General features: G+C 48.2%; 1 protein-coding gene across 1 annotated transcript in view; it reads right to left on the bottom strand.

Moving 5' to 3' along the window:
• Nucleotides 1-5,468, bottom strand: part of LOC141480569 (uncharacterized) — a 220,592-nt gene extending 215,124 nt beyond the window's left edge. The window contains exon 1 of the mRNA XM_074170758.1: nucleotides 3,504-5,468. Coding sequence (XP_074026859.1) covers nucleotides 4,384-5,109 — 726 coding nt within the window. The 5' untranslated portion in view covers nucleotides 5,110-5,468 and the 3' untranslated portion in view covers nucleotides 3,504-4,383. The remainder of the gene's footprint in view (nucleotides 1-3,503) is intronic.
• Nucleotides 5,469-19,115: the final 13,647 nt, after the last annotated feature.

Here is a 19,115-nt window from a genome sequence, read left to right as displayed (position 1 = left end):
ACTTGACTCCGGGAAGCCGCTACTCCTAGTCTGCTCCAGCCAAGTCCAAGACTACGACTGTACACGAAGGAAACCTCTGAAACGACTTCTAGAAAAATCCTCCTGTAAATCCCTATCCGAAAATTATCTCTATTGAGTCCTAAGAAGGACTAGAGATCGAATTCTTTTGAAGTCCCTACACAATCGGTAAAATCCTTCAAGAAAAATCCTCGCTGTCCGGATCTAAGTCCAATTGACTTTCCTCGTACTCCCGAACTAAGTCCAATTGACTTTCGAATCCAAAACCTCAAGTGTCTCTATTCAGTTCTGAAAAGAACCAGAGACTACGAATTCATTTAATTAAAAACCTCCTGAAAATCGAAAAAGTATTTCTCTATTTGGATCTGAAAAGATCCAGAGAAATTATACGAATTCTATTTGATCCTGTCACCTGAAAATCGGAAAAAATATTAGCGAATTCCTTTAGTTCTAAAAAGAACTACAAAATCTCGATGAATCATTTGAAATATCCACGAAGAATATCCAATAATCCAATCGCAATAATCGCTTTCAAATGCTAGCCAAGGAATATCTCAATCGCCAGTCAAATATCGCAAGTATAGAAGTCTTTTCAAATCTCAATGTTACGTGTTCTCAATCTGAAAAGTATCTGAACGAATAAGCTGACGAGTCATCCTAATTTCATCCAGGTTTGGAGACCAGCTCCCCTACCCTTTTGGCTGATCATTGGCCTTGAGAGGGGCCAATGGGTACACAACTGATAGATGACGGCATGAAGTCCTTAGACATCAGTGCCGCCCTTCACGGGATACCCCTACCTGGCTGGGGTGGGATGGATGAAAAAGTTATTCATCCTTTAACGGGGGACATGAGGGCCTCATTCGACAGAGTGTCGGGGCCTTCTATATCGGAAGGGGTCGTCTACAGCATAATCTGTGGCTTCCCTAACTAACGGGTTTTCGTGAGTTTCCGTTTTTTCGAAAACTCTCTCATTCCTCGACTGAATGGACTGCCGAATGGAAGGCAGCTGCAAATCTCTGCGGATGGCTTCGTTCCGCACGAACCAAGGAGCATTCACAATCATCCTGATTAACTTGTTTTGCAACCTTTCCAAAATGGAAATGTTGGACGGAGCCGCTTGTCCCCAGACGCCTGAAGCGTACATGATGACAGGCTTGAACATCGTATTGTAGATCATGATTTTGTTCTTTAAACTCATTTTGGATTTCCTGTTGATCAGAGGGTACAGACTGGCTATCCGACCCTCGATCTTGGATTTAACGTACATAATGTGCGGGTTCCAAGTGAGCCTACGGCCTATTAAAAGGCCGAGGTACTTTACCCGCGCTTGCCAGTCAATCTCCCTTCCAGAGATTCTCACTTTTCTGGCCGGAGAAGATAGTAATCTTCCCATGGTTATCGCCTGAGTCTTTTCCGGGTTTACTCGGATCTTCCATACGAGGTACCAGCGCTCGAGGTCGTCCAATGCATGTTGCATGTAGACGACGCCTAGCTCCCGCCCCATGGAAGACGAGAGTAGAGCCGTGTCGTCGGCGTACAGGGATATCTTCACTCTTTCGGACCTAGGCAGGTCGCTTGTATAAAGCGAATACAGCGTCGGAGAGAGCACAGCCCCCTGTGGCACTTCAGCGAGGATCTCTCTGTTGTCAGACAGAGAGCCCTCTACTCTGACCTGAAAAGTTCTGCCTCTCAGGAAAGACCCGATCCACCGGATCAGGCCCCGAGGTAGGTCGAGTGCGTTTAGCTTGTGTATAAGGCCTTCGTGCCATACACGGTCGAAGGCCTTTGAGATATCTAAAAGTACAATGTGTACTTTTTTATTGTTATTCAGCTCGCTGATGGTATTCTCGACCAACCTTAGAGCCTGTAGTTCAGTGGAGTGATCTCTCCTGAAGCCGAATTGTTCGTTAGGCAGAACATTTCGGTCCTCAACTTCTTCGTTGAGTCTTTGCATAACGACTCTTTCAGCCAGCTTAGCCGCCGACGAGAGTAGACTGATCAGGCGATAGTTCTGCGGGAATAGCTGGTTCTGACCCTGTTTCGGGAGCATGACGACGATCGCATGCTTCCACCTTCTAGGGAAGTGTCTGAGGGCCAACGAACTGTTGATTAGACTTAGCAAGAATTCAACGCAGTTTTCGGGAGTCTCTTCAACAACTTGTTGGTTATTGAATCGGCCCCCGGAGCTTTCTTGGCTTTCGCAGCCTTGATGTGACCCTTCAGCTCTTCCATAGAAGCTGGACGGATGTCGTCGTCGTCATCCTCCCTGAGAAGTCGGTGAACCCGGTCTTCCAGCAGCATATCGCGATCGATGTCGTCATCGTCGTCAACGTTAAGTTGAAACTGACGTTCCATCGTGTCTGCAAAGGCTAACGCCTTGTCGGCGGGGGAGTAGCACACTCCGCGCTCTCCGTGAATGGGTGAGAGAGCAGTCTTCTTCCCCCTGAGCCTACTAGTGACTCGCCAAAGCTCGTCACTCCCAGGCTCGAAGGTTTCCAAGAGCTCTTCCCACCTTTCGTTTCGATGCTCATTGATGGCCTGTTTGACACGATTGGCCATCCTATTCGCCGCTGTTTTGTCCCCTGGGAAAAGGGTTCGCTGATAGAGCCTTCTCAGGCGGTTTCTCTCTCGTATCAAGGCTTTGATACGAGGGGGAAACTCGTTGTAGCTCTTCAGCGGACACTCCTCCCTGGAGGTGGCCGCTCGAAACGCATCATTCACGGAAAGCTCGAAACGCTCAACTGCCGCGTCGAGTTCGTCGGGAGAGTCGAGTACCTCAGGAGGGGCGCGCATCTCTTCGAGCTGGGCTGTGAAGACATCCCAGTCCGTCTTAGATCTCACGCGATACTCAGGGGGAGGAAGATCATCGCCCAGTACCAGGATTACTGGATTATGATCAGAATCCAGTTCCGACAGAACGTAAATTTCGCTAGTCAGAGAGACGTTTCTGAGAAGCGCAATGTCTAGTACACGTCAGGCCTAGTCTGCCCGCGATAGTACGTAGGCTCATCTGGTCCCAGCACAAGATATTCATGTCTGTCAACATGCGCATGGAGCGCTTGGCCGTTTCGATTTGTGGCTCTGCTCCAAGGTCTTTGCTTGGCATTGAAGTCGCCAGCAGCAATTGTCGGAATGTTGCTTCCCATCAGCAGTTCATCCAGAGATTCTGGGAGTGGACGAATGTTCGGAGGGTTGTAAACCGAGATTATTCTGTGACAACCCCTTCTCAGTTGAATTTCGACCCCCACGGCCTCAGTACCGTGCAATCGAGCACTGTCAATGCCGTATTGGACACACTGCAGGGATCGCTTGACAAAAATGCCAACTCCCCCTCCAGCACGTCCAACACGTTCTCTGTGAAAGAATCTGTAGTTTGGAATGACAATGGATTCGTTCCTTAGATGTGTCTCTTGGACTAGAGCCACATCTATGTTGTTCTCGATTAGCTTCTTTGTACGAATGCCATTAGCATTCCAAAAAACTATCTCCAGAGATCTAGGCAACGTTGGTTGTCTAGACATTGGCAGTTCCGGTCATCACACTTGTATTCACCGTGAACATTGTCTGTAACACGGGGAATTTGACAAATAACTTTTTCATCTGGTCCAGTGCGGCACAGATGTCTGAAACCCCCTGAGGCTGAGGTAAGGGTTCAGGTCGAAGGGAGGTGGGCTTTGCAGAAGTACTTGCAGAAGTACTTGCGCCCTTGGATGCAGCTTTTGCAAAGCTGACCCCCTCCTGGACGCGTCCAGACCCGGCAGGTCTCCCTGAGGAGTACGCGGGGCAGCCGCGGTAATTGGCTGTGTGAGCCCCCTTGCAGTTGTTGCACTTCGGGGGGTCAGTTTTAGCCTTTTTGCAGGCACTAGTTAAGTGCCTGCCAGCGCATTTTACGCAGATGGGCACTGCCAAGCAGTTGCGTTGGCAGTGTCCAAAGCGCTGACATCGGTGGCATTGACCCACCGAAGTTTTTGCGTGCTGGGGTTCGACCTGAACCTTCACGCTTAAGAGGTCTTTGACCTCAAAAATATGCTTCTGGTCCCTGTCTACCAAGACGAGGACCAGAGGCATAGGTTTGCCAGCGCGCTTCATGCGCGTGACGCTGCTGAGGTCAAAGCCCTTTGCTTCGAGTTCCTCACGCACATCGGATACTGCCAAGTGCTCTGGCACTCCCCTGATGACGGCACGTAGTTGCCGCTCTTCGGGGAGCGAGTAAGTATGGTGAGGGATTTTTTTAGTCACCAAAAGCCTTGCCAGCCGCCGATAGTCGTCAGGAGACTCCGGCTGGACTTTAATCCCGTCATGCAGGTTGACGGCTTTCGAGAACTTGATGTTCTCTTTAGTCGTCAACTTCAACAGCGGTACTCATTTGTCCTTCTGTCGGACAACAATGGGAGGGATTCTAGCCTTTGAGGTTTTATTCTGGCTGTCTTGTCTCAGAGAGGAAGGGGGGGTGGGCTCCTCGCCATGGACTGACTTGACGGTGCTTCCTGTAGTGGAGGCACCATCGTTTGCGTTTGCGTCGAGAGTTTCTATCTCGACTACATTTTCTACGCTTTCGGTTTCGTTGTGGCTGCTTTTAGCGCTTTCGCTAGATGCGGCCTCCTCGTTGGCCTGATTTTGGGCCACTTGGCGAGATGAAGTCTCGGACTCGGAATAGTAATTCCGAGCCTCTACCTGAACACTTTGGAGAACTGCTCTTTTTTTGAGCTTTTTCTCCCTTTTTGATAGTACTTGTTTGTTGTCTACTTTTTCATGCCGTATCCATTCATCGATACGGCGCCTGGATACCGATGGTAATGGAGGGAAACCATCGTTGAAACGTCTCTTCTTAGAGACTGACGAAGAGAAGGAGGCTACGCTGTCAGTATCACTGTAGTCTCGGTCTGAGTTGGCTTTTCTACGGCTGGTCGGGGCCTTAGCCACTCCCTGTTTGCGAGCTGTCATAGACTGACAGTCGTCCCCAGGGCCTGGCGAGGCTCTGCCAAGCAGGTCCGACTGGGACAGGCCAAGAGCTGAAATTAATTGGCTTATGAAACCAATAATTTCGCCCTTCTCCTTCCCTGCCAGGCTGCATAGCAGTTCCTCCATACTGCCGTAACAAGAAACTTTGTTTTCGAAAACCCAGAAACAAGTCTGAGCACCAAAAACGCAACGAAAATGATATCTTTGAACGTACTCACCAAAAGTGTAGTCGTCTGCTCACGCACAAAACGAACGCGCTATCTGAAGCGAGAAACAACACACCACTGCACGGCTGCCACATTCACTAATTAAATTGGTAAGAACACTTGATCGCTCAGACACGTCTGCACACAACGGAGTTCAGCAATCGAATGTATGTATATGTCATGTTATGTGATGTGTTGTGTCTGAACGAATAATGCAAAACTCTGCATATTTATATGTTTGTGGACGAGCTCCAATCGGCCAATCATATCCCTCACAAAGTCACATTCACTTCGATCGACTAAAAAATCAATAATCACGCCATGCCCACCAGCCAATCAAAAGCCGGCTAGCCGGTGACCTGATTTTGCCCTGGGGCGAGATCGTTGCAAACAAGCAACTTGCCTAACGGAAAGTTTAACGGAAATTTGCGATTTTCCAACTTTTTTCCCGAAAAATTTCAACTTCATATTCGAATAGTATTCAACAATTCGAAACGAAACTACTGATGAAATTTTTTCGATATCTTTATTCCTTCTGGCTGTAAAATGCATTTGAAAGTACTAAGTGCGAGATTTGGTCGAAGCTATCGAAACTCGATTCCTCCGATACTTCTAATTCCAAATCCGACAAAAATCTAAATAAAATCTGAACCAGTAACGCTACAGAAATCGTTCTGGTATCAAACGAAAGCTAATTAAAAGTTCTATCGATGTCTCTTAGAAGAGACAACTTTTGTCGTGAAACAAAACTGTTTGCTTTGTTTCCCGAGCCTCAGTGCAAGCTCCGCACACACTGAGGAAACTTGGAAAATGGAAAAATTATGTTTTTATGATATTTTCAGCTTAGTATAGGTTACTCAGCATTGAAATATCATCTCCTGAGTGTTAGGAAATCTTTTGCAAGATGAATAGCATTCGTTTATTTTATTAGGCGAAAACCGGTCAGTTTCAGGGAAATGCCGTTTTCACTTAGCTAGATAGGGAAATCATGTTTTCTTCTAAAAGACATCGATAGAACTTTTAATTAGCTTTCGTTTGATACAAGAACGATTTCTGTAGCGTGACTGGTTCAGATTTTATTTTGATTTTTGTCGGATTTGGAATTAGAAGTATCGGAGGAATCAGCTTTCGATAGCTTCGACCAAATCTCGCACTTAGTACTTTCAAATGCATTTTACAGCCAGAAGGAATAGAGATATCGAAAAAATTTCATCAGTAGTTTCGTTTCGAATTGTTGAATACTATTCGAATATGAAGGTGAAATTTTCCGGGAAAAAAATTGGAAAATCGCAAATTTCCGTTAAACTTTCCGTTAGGCAATTGTTTGTTTGCAACGATCTCGCCCCAGGGCAAAATCAGGTCACCGGCTAGCCGGCTTTTGATTGGCTGGTGGGCATGGCGTGATTATTGATTTTTTAGTCGATCGAAGTGGATGTGACTTTGTGAGGGATATGATTGGCCGATTGGAGCTCATCCACAAACATATAAATATGCAGAGTTTTGCATTATTCGTTCAGATACTTTTCAGATTGAGAACACGTAATATTGAGATTTGAAAAGACTTCTATACTTGCGATATTTGACTGGCGATTGAGATATTCCTTGGCTAGCATTTGAAAGCGATTAATACGATTGGATTGTTGGATATTCTTCGTGGATATTTCAAAGGATTCATCGAGATTTTGTAGTTCTTTTTAGAACTAAGAGAATTCGTTGGTTTTTTCTAGTTCTTTTTAGAACTAAAAGAATTCGCTAATATTTTTTCCGATTTTCAGGTGACAGGATCAAATAGAATTCGTATAATTTCTCTGGATCTTTTCAGATCCCAATAGAGAAATACTTTTTCGATTTTCAGGAGGTTTTTAATTAAATGAATTCGCAGTCTCTGGTTCTTTTCAGAACTGAATAGTGACACTTGAGGTTTTGGATTCGAAGGTCAATTGGACTTAGTTCGGGAGTACGAGGAAAGTCAATTGGACTTAGATCCGGACATCCAGGATTTTTCTTGAAGGATTTTACCGATTTTGTAGGGACTTCAAAAGAATTCGATCTCTAGTCCTTCTTAGGACTCAATAGAGATAATTTTCGGATAGGGATTCACAGGAGGATTTTTCTAGAAGTCGTTTCAGAGGTTTCCTTCGTGTACAGTCGTAGTGTTGGACTTGACTGGAGCAGACTAGGAGTAGCGGCTTCCCGGAGTCAAGTGGACTCAGATCTGGGCGGATTGCTGGCCGAACTTTTTTTCGTTTCAGAGTTGCGGTTCCTTTACGGCACGCCAGGGGAAGCTGTCCAAAATCCTACAAAGGAAGAGTAGGTCTCCACTAAAGTTGCCCGGTCTCATTCCACCCGATGACCTAGCGGTGTTAAACGATCGAGGTGTTTAGAGATTAAACTCGGGGGAGTCAAGCCATCATTAGACTAGCCTCTGGGCTGTCGACTCAACATTACCGTTGGGACCTTCCAGGACTTCGAAACCTTTTTTCCACATTTCCTGCGGACGGCCCTCATCCTAGGGTGCGGTTCAACCGTTAGGCTCCGTGATCCTTATTTATTAGCTCAGTTCACTCTGTAGCCCTTGGCTAGGGAATTAGTTTTCGCGAACCAAGAGTGAACTTAAAGTCTTAGCTTTCCGTGAATCCTTCCCTCTGCCTATCTCCAAGTCAGAGTCTTTGTAGGGATTTTTGAAAACACGAAAATGCAGACTAGGGCACAACAAGCGCGAGCGCAACTCGCAAATGTTACGACGGTGCAACAGCGCGAGGTCACACCCTTCGATCCTGCTAATCACTCCTGCCGCAAGCATTTTGTCTACCTCCTCCTGGATTAGTAGCTTCTTCTCGTCGCTTACTTTGTATGGACGTAGTCGGAACGGTGTGTCATCCTTCAGTCGTATCTGATGTTCTCCTGTTTTGGTAATTGGCTGTCTTGGTGATTCGTAGAACATATCTGCGAATTCCTCCAACAGTCTTCTAAACTTATCTGCTGCTGTCTCCGGCAATTGCTCCAGATACACTTCGGGAACTGGGTACTCTTCTGGCGGTAGACACCCTGCCTCCGATCAGAAGATAGTCTGCCTAGGCTTCCGGCCAACGTAAATCGTTCTACGCGAGAAGTCGACCATTGCCTCGTGCGCTGTCAGCCAAGAGCACCCTAGTAGTAGGTCTTCTACAAGGTCCTCAACAACATGTACCGTCACGTCGTAGGGCACGCCTTCGATGAGTACTACGACATCAGCCGTGCCTGTACTCGTCGAACCTACTCCGGCGCAGGCCAGTTGGAAGGATGTTCCTTGATCAGAAGCTACGCTATAAGTGTCTGCCAACGCAGATCGGCGTAAAAGATTCAGCGAACTTCCACTGGCCCACCAGTGCTCTGAGCCGCTGATCTCCTATTCTGACGTCAATCCTGGGCAATTTCCGATGTGGGTCTCCGACTGCGTTGCTGCTACCAGTCAGGATCGGCTTCATGAGGTAACGACTTTCAGTTTCCGTGCGCGTTCGCCGCAAAGGTCCATTCTCCACAGGACCAACCAAGGGTACATCATCTTGGTTACAACTACCAGTCACACATCCAGCTTCTGTATCATTCCTAGATACACTGGATGTGCCTGTAACGCACTTCAACAGTCGTTCCTTCGGCTCCTTAGGGTTTCGCTTGCCAATCGGAACATCAGTCCTGTTCCAGTCTCGATGTCTATCCTGCTTCGTAGCACTACTAACGAACGAGTTAGGTATCACTGAAAGCCTCTGGGTAGCTGCCGTGTGCGTTCGCCGTGATCCACAGCCCAGTGGATCAGTCAAAAGGAATTATTCGAGGTCGGTCAATTCACTGCTGCTGCTGGCTTCCGGAATTTTGGCGGAGGAGGGACCCCTCGGGGTTTGCTCGGCCTCACCTTTCACCTCGTTGACTTCCACAGTATTGGCGAGGCAGGGACTTCTTGAGGTTTGCCTGACCACTGCTTCCACATTGTTGTCGGCTGCGGCTCCTCCGGCGAAGCAGGGACCTCTCGAGGTTTGCTTAACCACTGCCTGTGCCTTATGGTTTGCTTCCCCCGTGTTGGCCTGGCAGGGACCCCACAGGGTTTGCTCGTACCTGGGTTCGGCTTCAATCGTTGGCTGAGGTTCACGATTACACACGATTCCCTCAACATTCGTTGGCTGGGGTTCACCATCACACAGGATTCCCCCAACATCTGCTACCTGCTGGCTGACCAGACCTGAATCCAATTGACCTTGACTACCAGTCACGCTATCAGCTGCTGCACCAATCCTCGGTACACTGAAAGCGCCTGTAACACACGTCAATTCCCGCTCTCTCAACTCTCGTTGACTTCGTGCTACAATAGCCTTGGAATGTTCTGGAAGTACTCCCTTCCTGCTCTGAGGTATGTCTCCTCCACAAGTACTCAACTTGCTCAAGACAACTCGTTGTCTACCCGAGAACATACCTCGCGAAATCTTATTCGCCTCTCCGATACGACGAATAACTTTCTCCAGCCTCTGTTGTTGTCCATTCTTATTATCTTAGCTTAGTTGCTATCTTAACTACGGTAGAATCTGAATTGGTACTTACTTTGGCTTGGTTTTCTTCTGGCAACACTGTGCCGCTTCGTTGTGGTCCGGATTCTTCCTTCTCCACTTCTTGTCGCTTCTTCTTTTTTGCTGCGTCGCTGACAAGTCGTTGCATGACAGGCACAGGTTCCTTCAACCTGTCCTGCCCTACCTTGACACCTACACGACCTGTTGGTCCACCAGACTTGAGTCCCCTCGACCCAGTCTGGTTTCCCTTGACGGTGCCGCCAACTAACTCAACGGACCCATCGAATTTTCGAAGGTACGGCCACCTGATCTGCGAGATTCAAGTCCCATAGACTTTTTCTGGTTTTGGCCACCTGATCCGCCAGAACTAAGTCCCCTTGACTTATTATGGGTTACCTGGTTTGTACGTTTAACGCCCGCCGGCGGTTTCAGCTTGAGCTCTCTCGCTCCCAGCTGCTGAGCGACTACTTTTCCACGTTTAACGCCCGCCGGCGGTTCAGGTACAAGCCTCCCCGACTTGTCCTGCTTTCCCTCGGTGGGTGGCTTTTCCACCTTCGTTGGAGTACGCTCCCCTGAGCGTAATCTCGCCGCGACAGACAGTGTATTTACTGTCTGCCCTTCGTCGGTGGACCGCCTTCGGGAGTCCTCTTGAAGCTTCCGCTGGCGTTTCCCGACGGCTGCTGCTTTTCCTTGTCGTTGCTGCGGTCGCGCGGTTTGGTCGCCTCGACCACGCGCGCGACTGTGTTATCATCAGGCTTCGCCTTGGACTGGTAACTTTTCCCGTTGCGGCTCGTCGACTGCGTCTGTCGCTACTTCGGGCAATCCTGTGGTGAGGTCCTCCACAAGTGTAGCACTTCGGAGTAAATGCTACTCTTCCTCCAGCTGGAGCCTCATTCCTTTTCTCGTACCTTCCTTCGCTTGTGACAACTCCCCGAGTTGTCTCTTGTCGCGATTGGTACCCGCTGCTTCTCTCTTGGGGTCTAGCCTCACTTCTCTGATTTTGGCTAGCCCAGATTGGCTCTTGCCTTTTGTGAGTCTGCTTAGGCGGGTCTTGTCTTTGACCCTCTTTGCCTTTATTAGCTCCATCGGTGCCACGACGAGGCTCTCTGTTCTTGTGGTGGGTTCGCCGAATTGCGCCTTGGTTGGCGTTGTTGTTTGCGTTGCTGCCTCTCAGCAGTGACTCCACAGCCACCGCTTTCTGGGTCAGCTCCTCCACACTGGTAAATGTGTGCAACTGGAGGTGCACTTTCACCTCTGCACACATTCTGTTCAAAATCAGCTGCACTATCTTCTTCTCTGGCATATCCGGGTATAAGCCTCCTCGCTAACCCGAGCTTATGCAGGATGAAATTGGTTACTGGTTCGCCTCGTCTTTGGTCGACTCCATAGAGGCTGCTCTCCAATGAGCTTACCAGTAACTCGTTGTCGAATCTTTCTTGCAGCCTGTTGGTAAAGAACGCCCAATCCAGGGTCATGTTCTTATATGGCCCGAACCATGCAGCTGCTGCACCCTTCAGCCATTGTCCAGCGGTATTCACCCATACTGAAGGGTGTAGCTCTCGTAGCTGCTCTTCTGCCTTCTTGCAGAAATCGCTTGGATCTTCGTGATCCAAACCGCTGAATGTAGGAGGTGGGATTCGGATTTTCGTCCCATTCTAGGAATCTCTTTCCTCGCCTCTCTGTGGCTCTTGCCGTTTCTCGAGAACTGTCACTAATCTAGTGAACAGCTCTTCGATTCTGTCTTGAGGCTTCTCTGCCTCTAAGACTTTGAATTCCTCTGATTCTTCTTCGAATCGTTCTCGTGCAGCAGGCCGTGAGGGTTGCACCTCCTGTACACCCCCTTCGCCTATCCTGCACCCTCTCCTATCAGACAATTCTGCCCTTTCAGGAAAAACAAAGTTTCGGACCTCTCGTCCATCATCAGTACCCGCCCAGTACTGGTAATCTTAATTGAAGTTGTTAGGCGCCAGAGAGTTTTTGAATTCTTCGGGATCACTCACAACCCGTCTTTCCGCCATTGTCAACCTCTCTAGGGTTGGGGTTGATCTCCTGACCTCCCTTGGCACGTCCTCGTGCTAAGCCCCACGCCTTGGGCGACATGTCCTCCAAAAACGTATGGGGTGTCTTTGGGTTTGTGGTGGCGCTCATTATCCAGCCGGGTACGCTGGATATCGCTTTCCCACCACCCACGTGCTTCCCTGTATGCGGAGGCGTGTCCGGTGACACCGACTCCACTGTCCACCTCTGCACCCCTTACGCCTCGTCGAGACGGCCGGCAGGCCTCCCAGACGTGAGTCCCAGGGATTTCGGGACTCAGCTTCTGCCTGAGCTCGACGGGAGGTTGTTTTGATGCTCGTACTAGCTCGTTGTAAGCTGCTATTTGTTGTAGCAACTTCGCCCGCCATGAAGGCATCCCCAAGGCCCTGCTGCCTTCAGGATGCCCCCCTGGCATTCCACCTCCCCTAGCACTTCCGCTAGGGCCTCAGTTGCTCCTTTATGAGAGACATAAAGCGCTCCTGTGCGCCGAACGTTTCCCTCCCAGGAACCGCTAAAGGTTTGGGCCTGGGGGCGTCGGACGACCTGTCCTTCTCCGTTTCTACGTTTAACGCCCGCCGGCGACCCATCGAAGATGCATCCAACGTTGGAGTACCCATCTCCCTGATACTCGTCCCTGATGCTGATCTCCTCTTCACTTCCGAAACACTTCTTAGCTTTCCGTGAATCCTCCCCTCTGTCTATTTCCAAGCCAGAGCCATCTTAGGGAATTTTTTACAAAAACGCAATGCAGACTAGGGCAAGGCAAGCGCGAGCGCACACCCTTCGACCAAATAGTCCTTAATTCAGACACCTTTAATCGCCTGAGTGTGATTTCTACAGAACAGCAGCAGAACCCCCAGGAATCTGTGTTCACAGGTCGCAGCATTCCAAGAACTCCTGCAGAGACGGCTAGTCTGAGGCTGTCTTCTGCAAGACGTCTCAGTTTTACGCAAGAGGACGTAAGTCCCTCTCCCGTGGTTGCAACGCATCAAAACCCTGGCACCTTCGCCACATCTGTGAGTCGATTAGATAGAGATAGCGAAATGTCACAAGGGATACAATCCCCAAATCGCGGTAATACTTCGGCGTATCAGAATATCTTAAAGCGTATTAGGGACTCAAAAACACCGAAAACGCCACAAACACATAAACTGTTCGAGGAGAACGAAGAGGAAAGCACACAGGTGATACCCAGTTTAAATACTGGACGCCACCTACAAGAGGCTGAAATTAGATCTAGAAGTGCGCCTCAGTTAGAGCTTAGCACTGAAAGACAGATAGATGTCAAATGCTATATGCCGAGATTGGCCACGACGGAATGTCGGGAGACGACAACGTTACCTCCTATGATGAGATCTGTGCCTGTACATATGCCGAGATGGCAAAGTCAGGAAGCGTTGCCCATTTATATGGAAACGCAACGCGTCGAAGTACACAGGGTGTACAGCCATCCTGTGTTTCACACATACGAATGTACGAAACCATTGTCGACTTCGAATAAGAGCAGTAGCTCGAGAAGACGCGGACAGGAAGTCCATAACCCGAACGGAGGAATGGAAGGCAGATCTGGTCGATTAGACTTAGGTCTGGATCGCCGGCGGCGGTAAACGCAGAAACGGAGTTTGGATTTAGTCTAGAGGACTTAAATCTGGGTCGCCGGCGGGCGTTAAACGTAGAAAGAATACATGGTCTGGAAAACGAAGAGGTCGTTCAACGCCAGGCGTTGCGGCACCTACCCGCGAAGACCCTTAGTGGTCTTGTAGGAAGTTGGGACGAGCCACGCGCAGGAGCATCGCTGTTCTCAAGATGTGGCACGTCTGACGGCCCAGCGCAGCTGGGTGGTGGTGGAAGCCAGGGGGGGGGGGTGTCCTGAAGCAGAATGAAGCTTGGGGAGACCTTCATGGCGGGACAGATGTGACCCACTATGAAGATGACCACGTTTCTGTGCCGCAAAGACGCGAGCTAGGCCAGGCACAGGATAAGCCTCGCGTCGCGCTTGGACAAATACTGGGGCCTGAAATCCTTGGGACTCAGGTCCGGGAGGCCTGGTGGCCGATGCGACGTGTGGGGTATACGGAAGTGGGAAGCGGAGCGCGTGTGCACGCTTACAACCCAACAGCATATCTCGAAAGAGGACACTTAGAAATTTATTTATCACGGATTTTTAATAACGAATTTGTTTCATTTCGTTAACAGGGAATGATTTTTAATGAATGCAGTAGATGGAAAGTAATGGTTATTATAAACTGCGAATATTTACGGTTTTTAGTTTCCTTGGGTATTGGTGACACCCCCCTGCCCTAAGGAGTTGCACGGTTATTCGGGACAAGTGTCTGAAAAGTGGTTTCTTTCTTTTTCTTTATTTTTTTCCAAACATATTTACAAAAAAAATCAATTTATGTACAATAGGTCCTCAATCTATATTTACAATTTTTACATCCCTCTATAACTAACTTACACTACTATATTACTATCAGGGCATCATTGCCGTCTTCTAAATCCGCTCCTGACCAAATATTTACAATATGAAGAAATCCTAAATTCTAATCTAACTCCGCGTGCCTCGGGTCGAGGTTATCCTGACCAGACCTTGGCGGTGGTGCTAGCCGGAAGTCATCCACATGTATTACTCGATCTTGACCGCCCCTATTTACCAGATAGATGCTGGCTTCTAACCTTTCGACGACTCGGGAGGGAACCGACCAAGTCTGGCCGAAATTCTTCCGAATAACGTCAGAATTTCGGCACAAGACCAAATCGCCTGGCCGGAAACTTGTCCTGGGTTGAGTCTCTTTATCCGGAAATATTTTCTCGCGGTAGCGTTCTGCCATCAAGTTCACTTGGTCAATCCGAGCATCTCTATTATTGTTACGGGTCCGTCTGCCCCTTTGTGCGGGAGTCGCCCACTCCCCAGGTCTCGGGAGGTCGTAACCGAGGAGAAGTTCACTAGGTGACATACCTGTGGACGCGTTCACTCGGGTGCGAAGGTTAAAAACAACCTCAGGAATATGCCTTTCCCACTTAGTTTCAGGCCGGTCGATGAGAGCTGCCCGAAGCATTTTCTTAACCTCCTGTACTCTCCTCTCGACCGGGTTGGCCTGCTGGTGATAAGAAGGACTCATCCTGGAGGTGAAATTAAACCTTTCGCAAAAACGCTCCCACGCAGCCCCCAGGTACATCGTAGCTCCGTCGGTTACCACGACTTCAGGGAATCCCCATCTGTTAAAGACTTCTTCCAATAAAAATCGAATCAGGTATTTATTTCCGCTGTCTCCTGCAGGGTATGGCCCAAGAAAGTCTACTGAGACGACCTGCCAAGGTCTCTCAGGCTCGAGAGGCCTCTGTCCTGCAGGAGTTTGCGGTTTCGCGGCCTTGGTTGTAGCGCAAGTCAAGCAGGTTGTAATGTATTCCTTGGCTTGCTTGCGCATGTTGGACCAATAGAAATGGTGACTTATTTGGTATTTGGTTTCGTCAATCCCAGGATGGCCCCCTTCGTCGTGATATTTCTTGATGATAACATTCCAGCATCTCCTTGGGACTAGCAATCGCTTGTAGTCTCCTGCTGGTCCTATATAATACAGGAGATCATCTTCCATTCTAAAGTCATTGATAATCCGCTGCTCGTACGAATTTGGTTCAGGATTTGCACGCGCTCTTTCAATGCGCATCCTAAACCGCCCAATTCCTTCACAGCCCTTTTGTTCTTCAGCAATTTGTTCGAACAGAGTTCTCATCTCTGTCAAACTCAACTGTTTTACTGAGGTTGGCGTGGCGAAATTCTTTACGTTCAAAACGTGACTTTCCTGAGGAGAATTACCCGTTTCGGATATCACCCTCCCCAGGAACGTCGAGGAACCGAAAGTGCACTTTCCTGGGGAAAGCCACAGCCCGTGCGTTCTCAACCTCTCCAGTATCCTGGCCAGATGATTACAATGCTCCTCGGTGTTATGGGAGTAGACAATAATGTCATCGAGGTAGACTTTGCAAAACTTGTCTACCAGGCCCGCCAGTACCTCGGACATAAGCTTCTGGAAAACAGCTGGTCCGTTCTTCAATCCGAAGCTTAATACTTTGAATTCATACACTGAACCATCGGGTCCCCCGAAGGCAGTGTATTTTCTTGACTCTTTTTCAAGTGGGGCTTGCCAGAAGCCGTTTCTTAAGTCCAAGGTACTAAAGATTTTGGCCTTCCCCATTTCCCGAACCGTCTCCTGGATTGGGGGAAGGTGTGGGGCTTCTGACACTATTAACTTATTAATTTGGCGGTAATCGACGCAGAATCGTAATTTCCCGCCTTTCTTTGGAACCAGGACTACTGGAGAGCAATACGGGGACGTGCTCCTCGATATTACGCCCGCCTCCAGTAATTTATTGATTTCCTCGTGAACAATCTGCTTTTTCTCCTCTGACATCTTAGCATACCGCATTTGACGAAAGGGTCTCTCCTCTTTAACTTGGATCTTATGCAAGTTTCTTCAAGTTCTGTGCGATAGCACATCGGCTCGCACGAAATTACTTGAGGCCCCAGTGTCGATCAATGCCGTCACTGCCTCGTTGTCAATACTCAGGGGAATTCGGGGAAGAGTTCGTCCCAAAGTTGGTTTCTGTTCTCTCATAGGGGAACAACCCTCGGTGAAGTTATTTACACAGGGGAATATATTTTTCATTTCGGCGTCTTTCTCTTGATTTTTATAATCAATTAATTCGCACAGGCCGCCGCCAACCGTGCCTGTGCAACCGCCTAGTTTTCCGACAACTCTGGTTGCTCGGAAATCGTATTCACGATTCTCCTAGGCGGAGATCTATCTAGTTTCCATTCGGCCGTTTCGGGCCGAAGGTATCCCTTGTTGGGATGATTGTGGCCTAGTATATTCACTTCGGCCTTGGGGCGGAACGTATGTTGGCCCTGCCTGAGAGTTGGCAATATTATTTTCAGGACGGCCTCGATTCTGATTATTACCTACACTGGTGGCTGAACTGCTATTTTTTTGTTTGGAAAGATCTTTCTCTATAGCAGTAGCCTCTTGTAGTAGTATTTCAAGGTCTCCAGGAATACTTCTCCTGAAGAAACATCGTACTTCCGGGTTCAACAAATTTATGATCACAGGAAACATGAATCTTTCTTCCATGCCCGGAAATAACCTTCTTGCTAGACTAACTTTTTCAATGATAAACACGTCTGTTTTCACATTTTTTCCCTGTTTTTCTCCATAAAATTTCGCAGTTAGCCTAGCCAACACTCAAGAGCTGTTATACCTACACAGAATCCTATTAATGAGAGTGGTCCAGCTAATCTGAGTGTGTTTATACACAGCTGCCCACTCTGCCGCTTTCTCTACCAACTGGCCGAATAATATTCTCACCCACTCTCCTTGTGGAATATTGCATTTACGCAATTCATTCTCGAGTTGGTTAATAAACTCCTCTGGGTTTTCATTTTCTAACCCATAGAATACCGGCAGACTTTGCATATCCAGCCGGCATCCCTGACCTGCATTTTGTCCTTGATTAATGGCCGCCAGTAAAACTGTTGCCAGCCTATTAATCGGGTCACTATTGTCGACCACTTCTATTTTATTCGTCTAATGATTTTCTGGGCGCCATCGAGTTTTATCATTTAGGCTCGAACTCGAAAATAACCTATCGTTTTCGATAAACTTTACATTGCCTCTTTCTCTGTTCACATTTTGTGAATCTTCGCTTTCACTTACGACTTGATAAAAGTCCCCCTGGGCGTCTCGGAAACTTTCTTCCTCATCATCAGAGTCTACATTCACGAGTGACGTAAACGAGTTTGATGACACAACGCTATTCACTTTATTTCCTTCGCTATGCGAAAATTCGGCCCCACGTTGGCCAGCGCCATGTAGATGACTCGGCGTGGAATGAATTTGGAATTCGCGATCCATTTTTGTTCCAAAAATCGACGTTTGTGCCCGGCCAGGCAAATGGGTACGTCAGTCGACGCCGAGTCTCCCAAAAGAACAGAGCCGAGAGTCTCCTTGACTCTCGGAAGATCTTAGTCCAGCCGAGTACCTCTTCGGTACGGACTGCACACACGTACACAAGTAGATTAGTTTGATTTATTTTAAAGCAAGAATTCGAGTTATTATTAATTCCCTAAAAGTAACTACAGCTAAACAAAAACCGCGGGGGTTCGACAAGCCTCCACGTTGGCCGCTAGGACCGGACTTGAAGTTTCCCTACCGATCCCTGAACCTAGTAGAAACCAACTCGCGAAGTTACCTGCCTAACTCCTACCCCGGTGGTGAAATTAGTTCCCGGGAACTCAAGGGCGTTTAAAGTCTCTGCTTGCCCGTGCAATGAGAGTTCCCACGTGAAAACTCTCTCGGACAAACCAGTTAGGCGTACTCTTGGCTGTATTGGCTGTGGGTACAGCAAATACGGCGACAAGAGCCTCTTCCTTGCTTCCCTCGTTGAACTAGTAGTTGGCTGCCTCCCTGAATTGCCACAAATTAACTTTAAAAAAGTTCAATATTAAATGTCTCACCAGATTTGGATTATAATTGTACTTCACTGTGTCCTGTCACTGTGCACTACGAATTCTTTGAGTAGAACTAAAAGTTATTTCGGTTGGTTTAGCTTTGAGAAAAGCTGTTGGTTTGAGTTCACTATTGCAGTGAATCACAAAGAATTCATATTGGGAAGTGGATTGTTTTTGAAAGCCACTTCCCAGCCACCTGTAGCGAATCTCCGTTGACAACTCTATTACACTGCTAACTGCACACCAATACCCAAACTGCACAAGGATTTGTTTTATACTGGATTTGTTTTAAATATAATCGCCTCCAAAAACGTATTCGAAGAACTGCATTCAATTCTAATTATACGAAGAAATACTATTGTTTAAATAGATTTAACTAAGGTGAGAATTATTACTAACAGCTTGAGACAACTGAGAACGCTAATACTCGAGTCGGACTTGTATGAGCGAAACGAGAAGTGAGTCCTTGCGATTCTGCAGTTTCTTAAATATAAAAAAATGCACTAGAGATTCTCGTTCGCGGTTGGCTTGCGCTTGCTCCGCCTACCCGCTCTTGCGTTCGAGGAACGGAATGATGCAATTTCTGATTCTGAACGCCGAGTATATCGGCGTTCAGTCTACCGTCCGGCGTTCGGACTTTTGTCCTCTTTCGAGGTACGCTTTTGGGTTGGGGGCGTGCACACGCGCTCCGCTTCCCACTTCCGCATACCCCGCACGCCGCATCGGCCACCAGGCCTCCTGGACCTGAGTCCCAGGGATTTCGGGACCCAGACTCTGTCCAGGCGCGACGCGAGGCTTATCCTGTACCTGGACTAGCTCGTATCTTCGCGGCACAGGAACATGGTC

Source organism: Leptinotarsa decemlineata, unplaced genomic scaffold (genome assembly GCF_025532065.1).
Source record: "Leptinotarsa decemlineata unplaced genomic scaffold, Ldec_3_MD MMD2_P_RNA_scaffold_9, whole genome shotgun sequence".
In the NCBI taxonomy this organism is placed as follows: domain Eukaryota; kingdom Metazoa; phylum Arthropoda; class Insecta; order Coleoptera; family Chrysomelidae; genus Leptinotarsa; species Leptinotarsa decemlineata.
The sequence above is the reverse complement of the archived record's forward strand: the minus strand, read 5'-3'. Positions and strand labels throughout refer to the sequence as shown.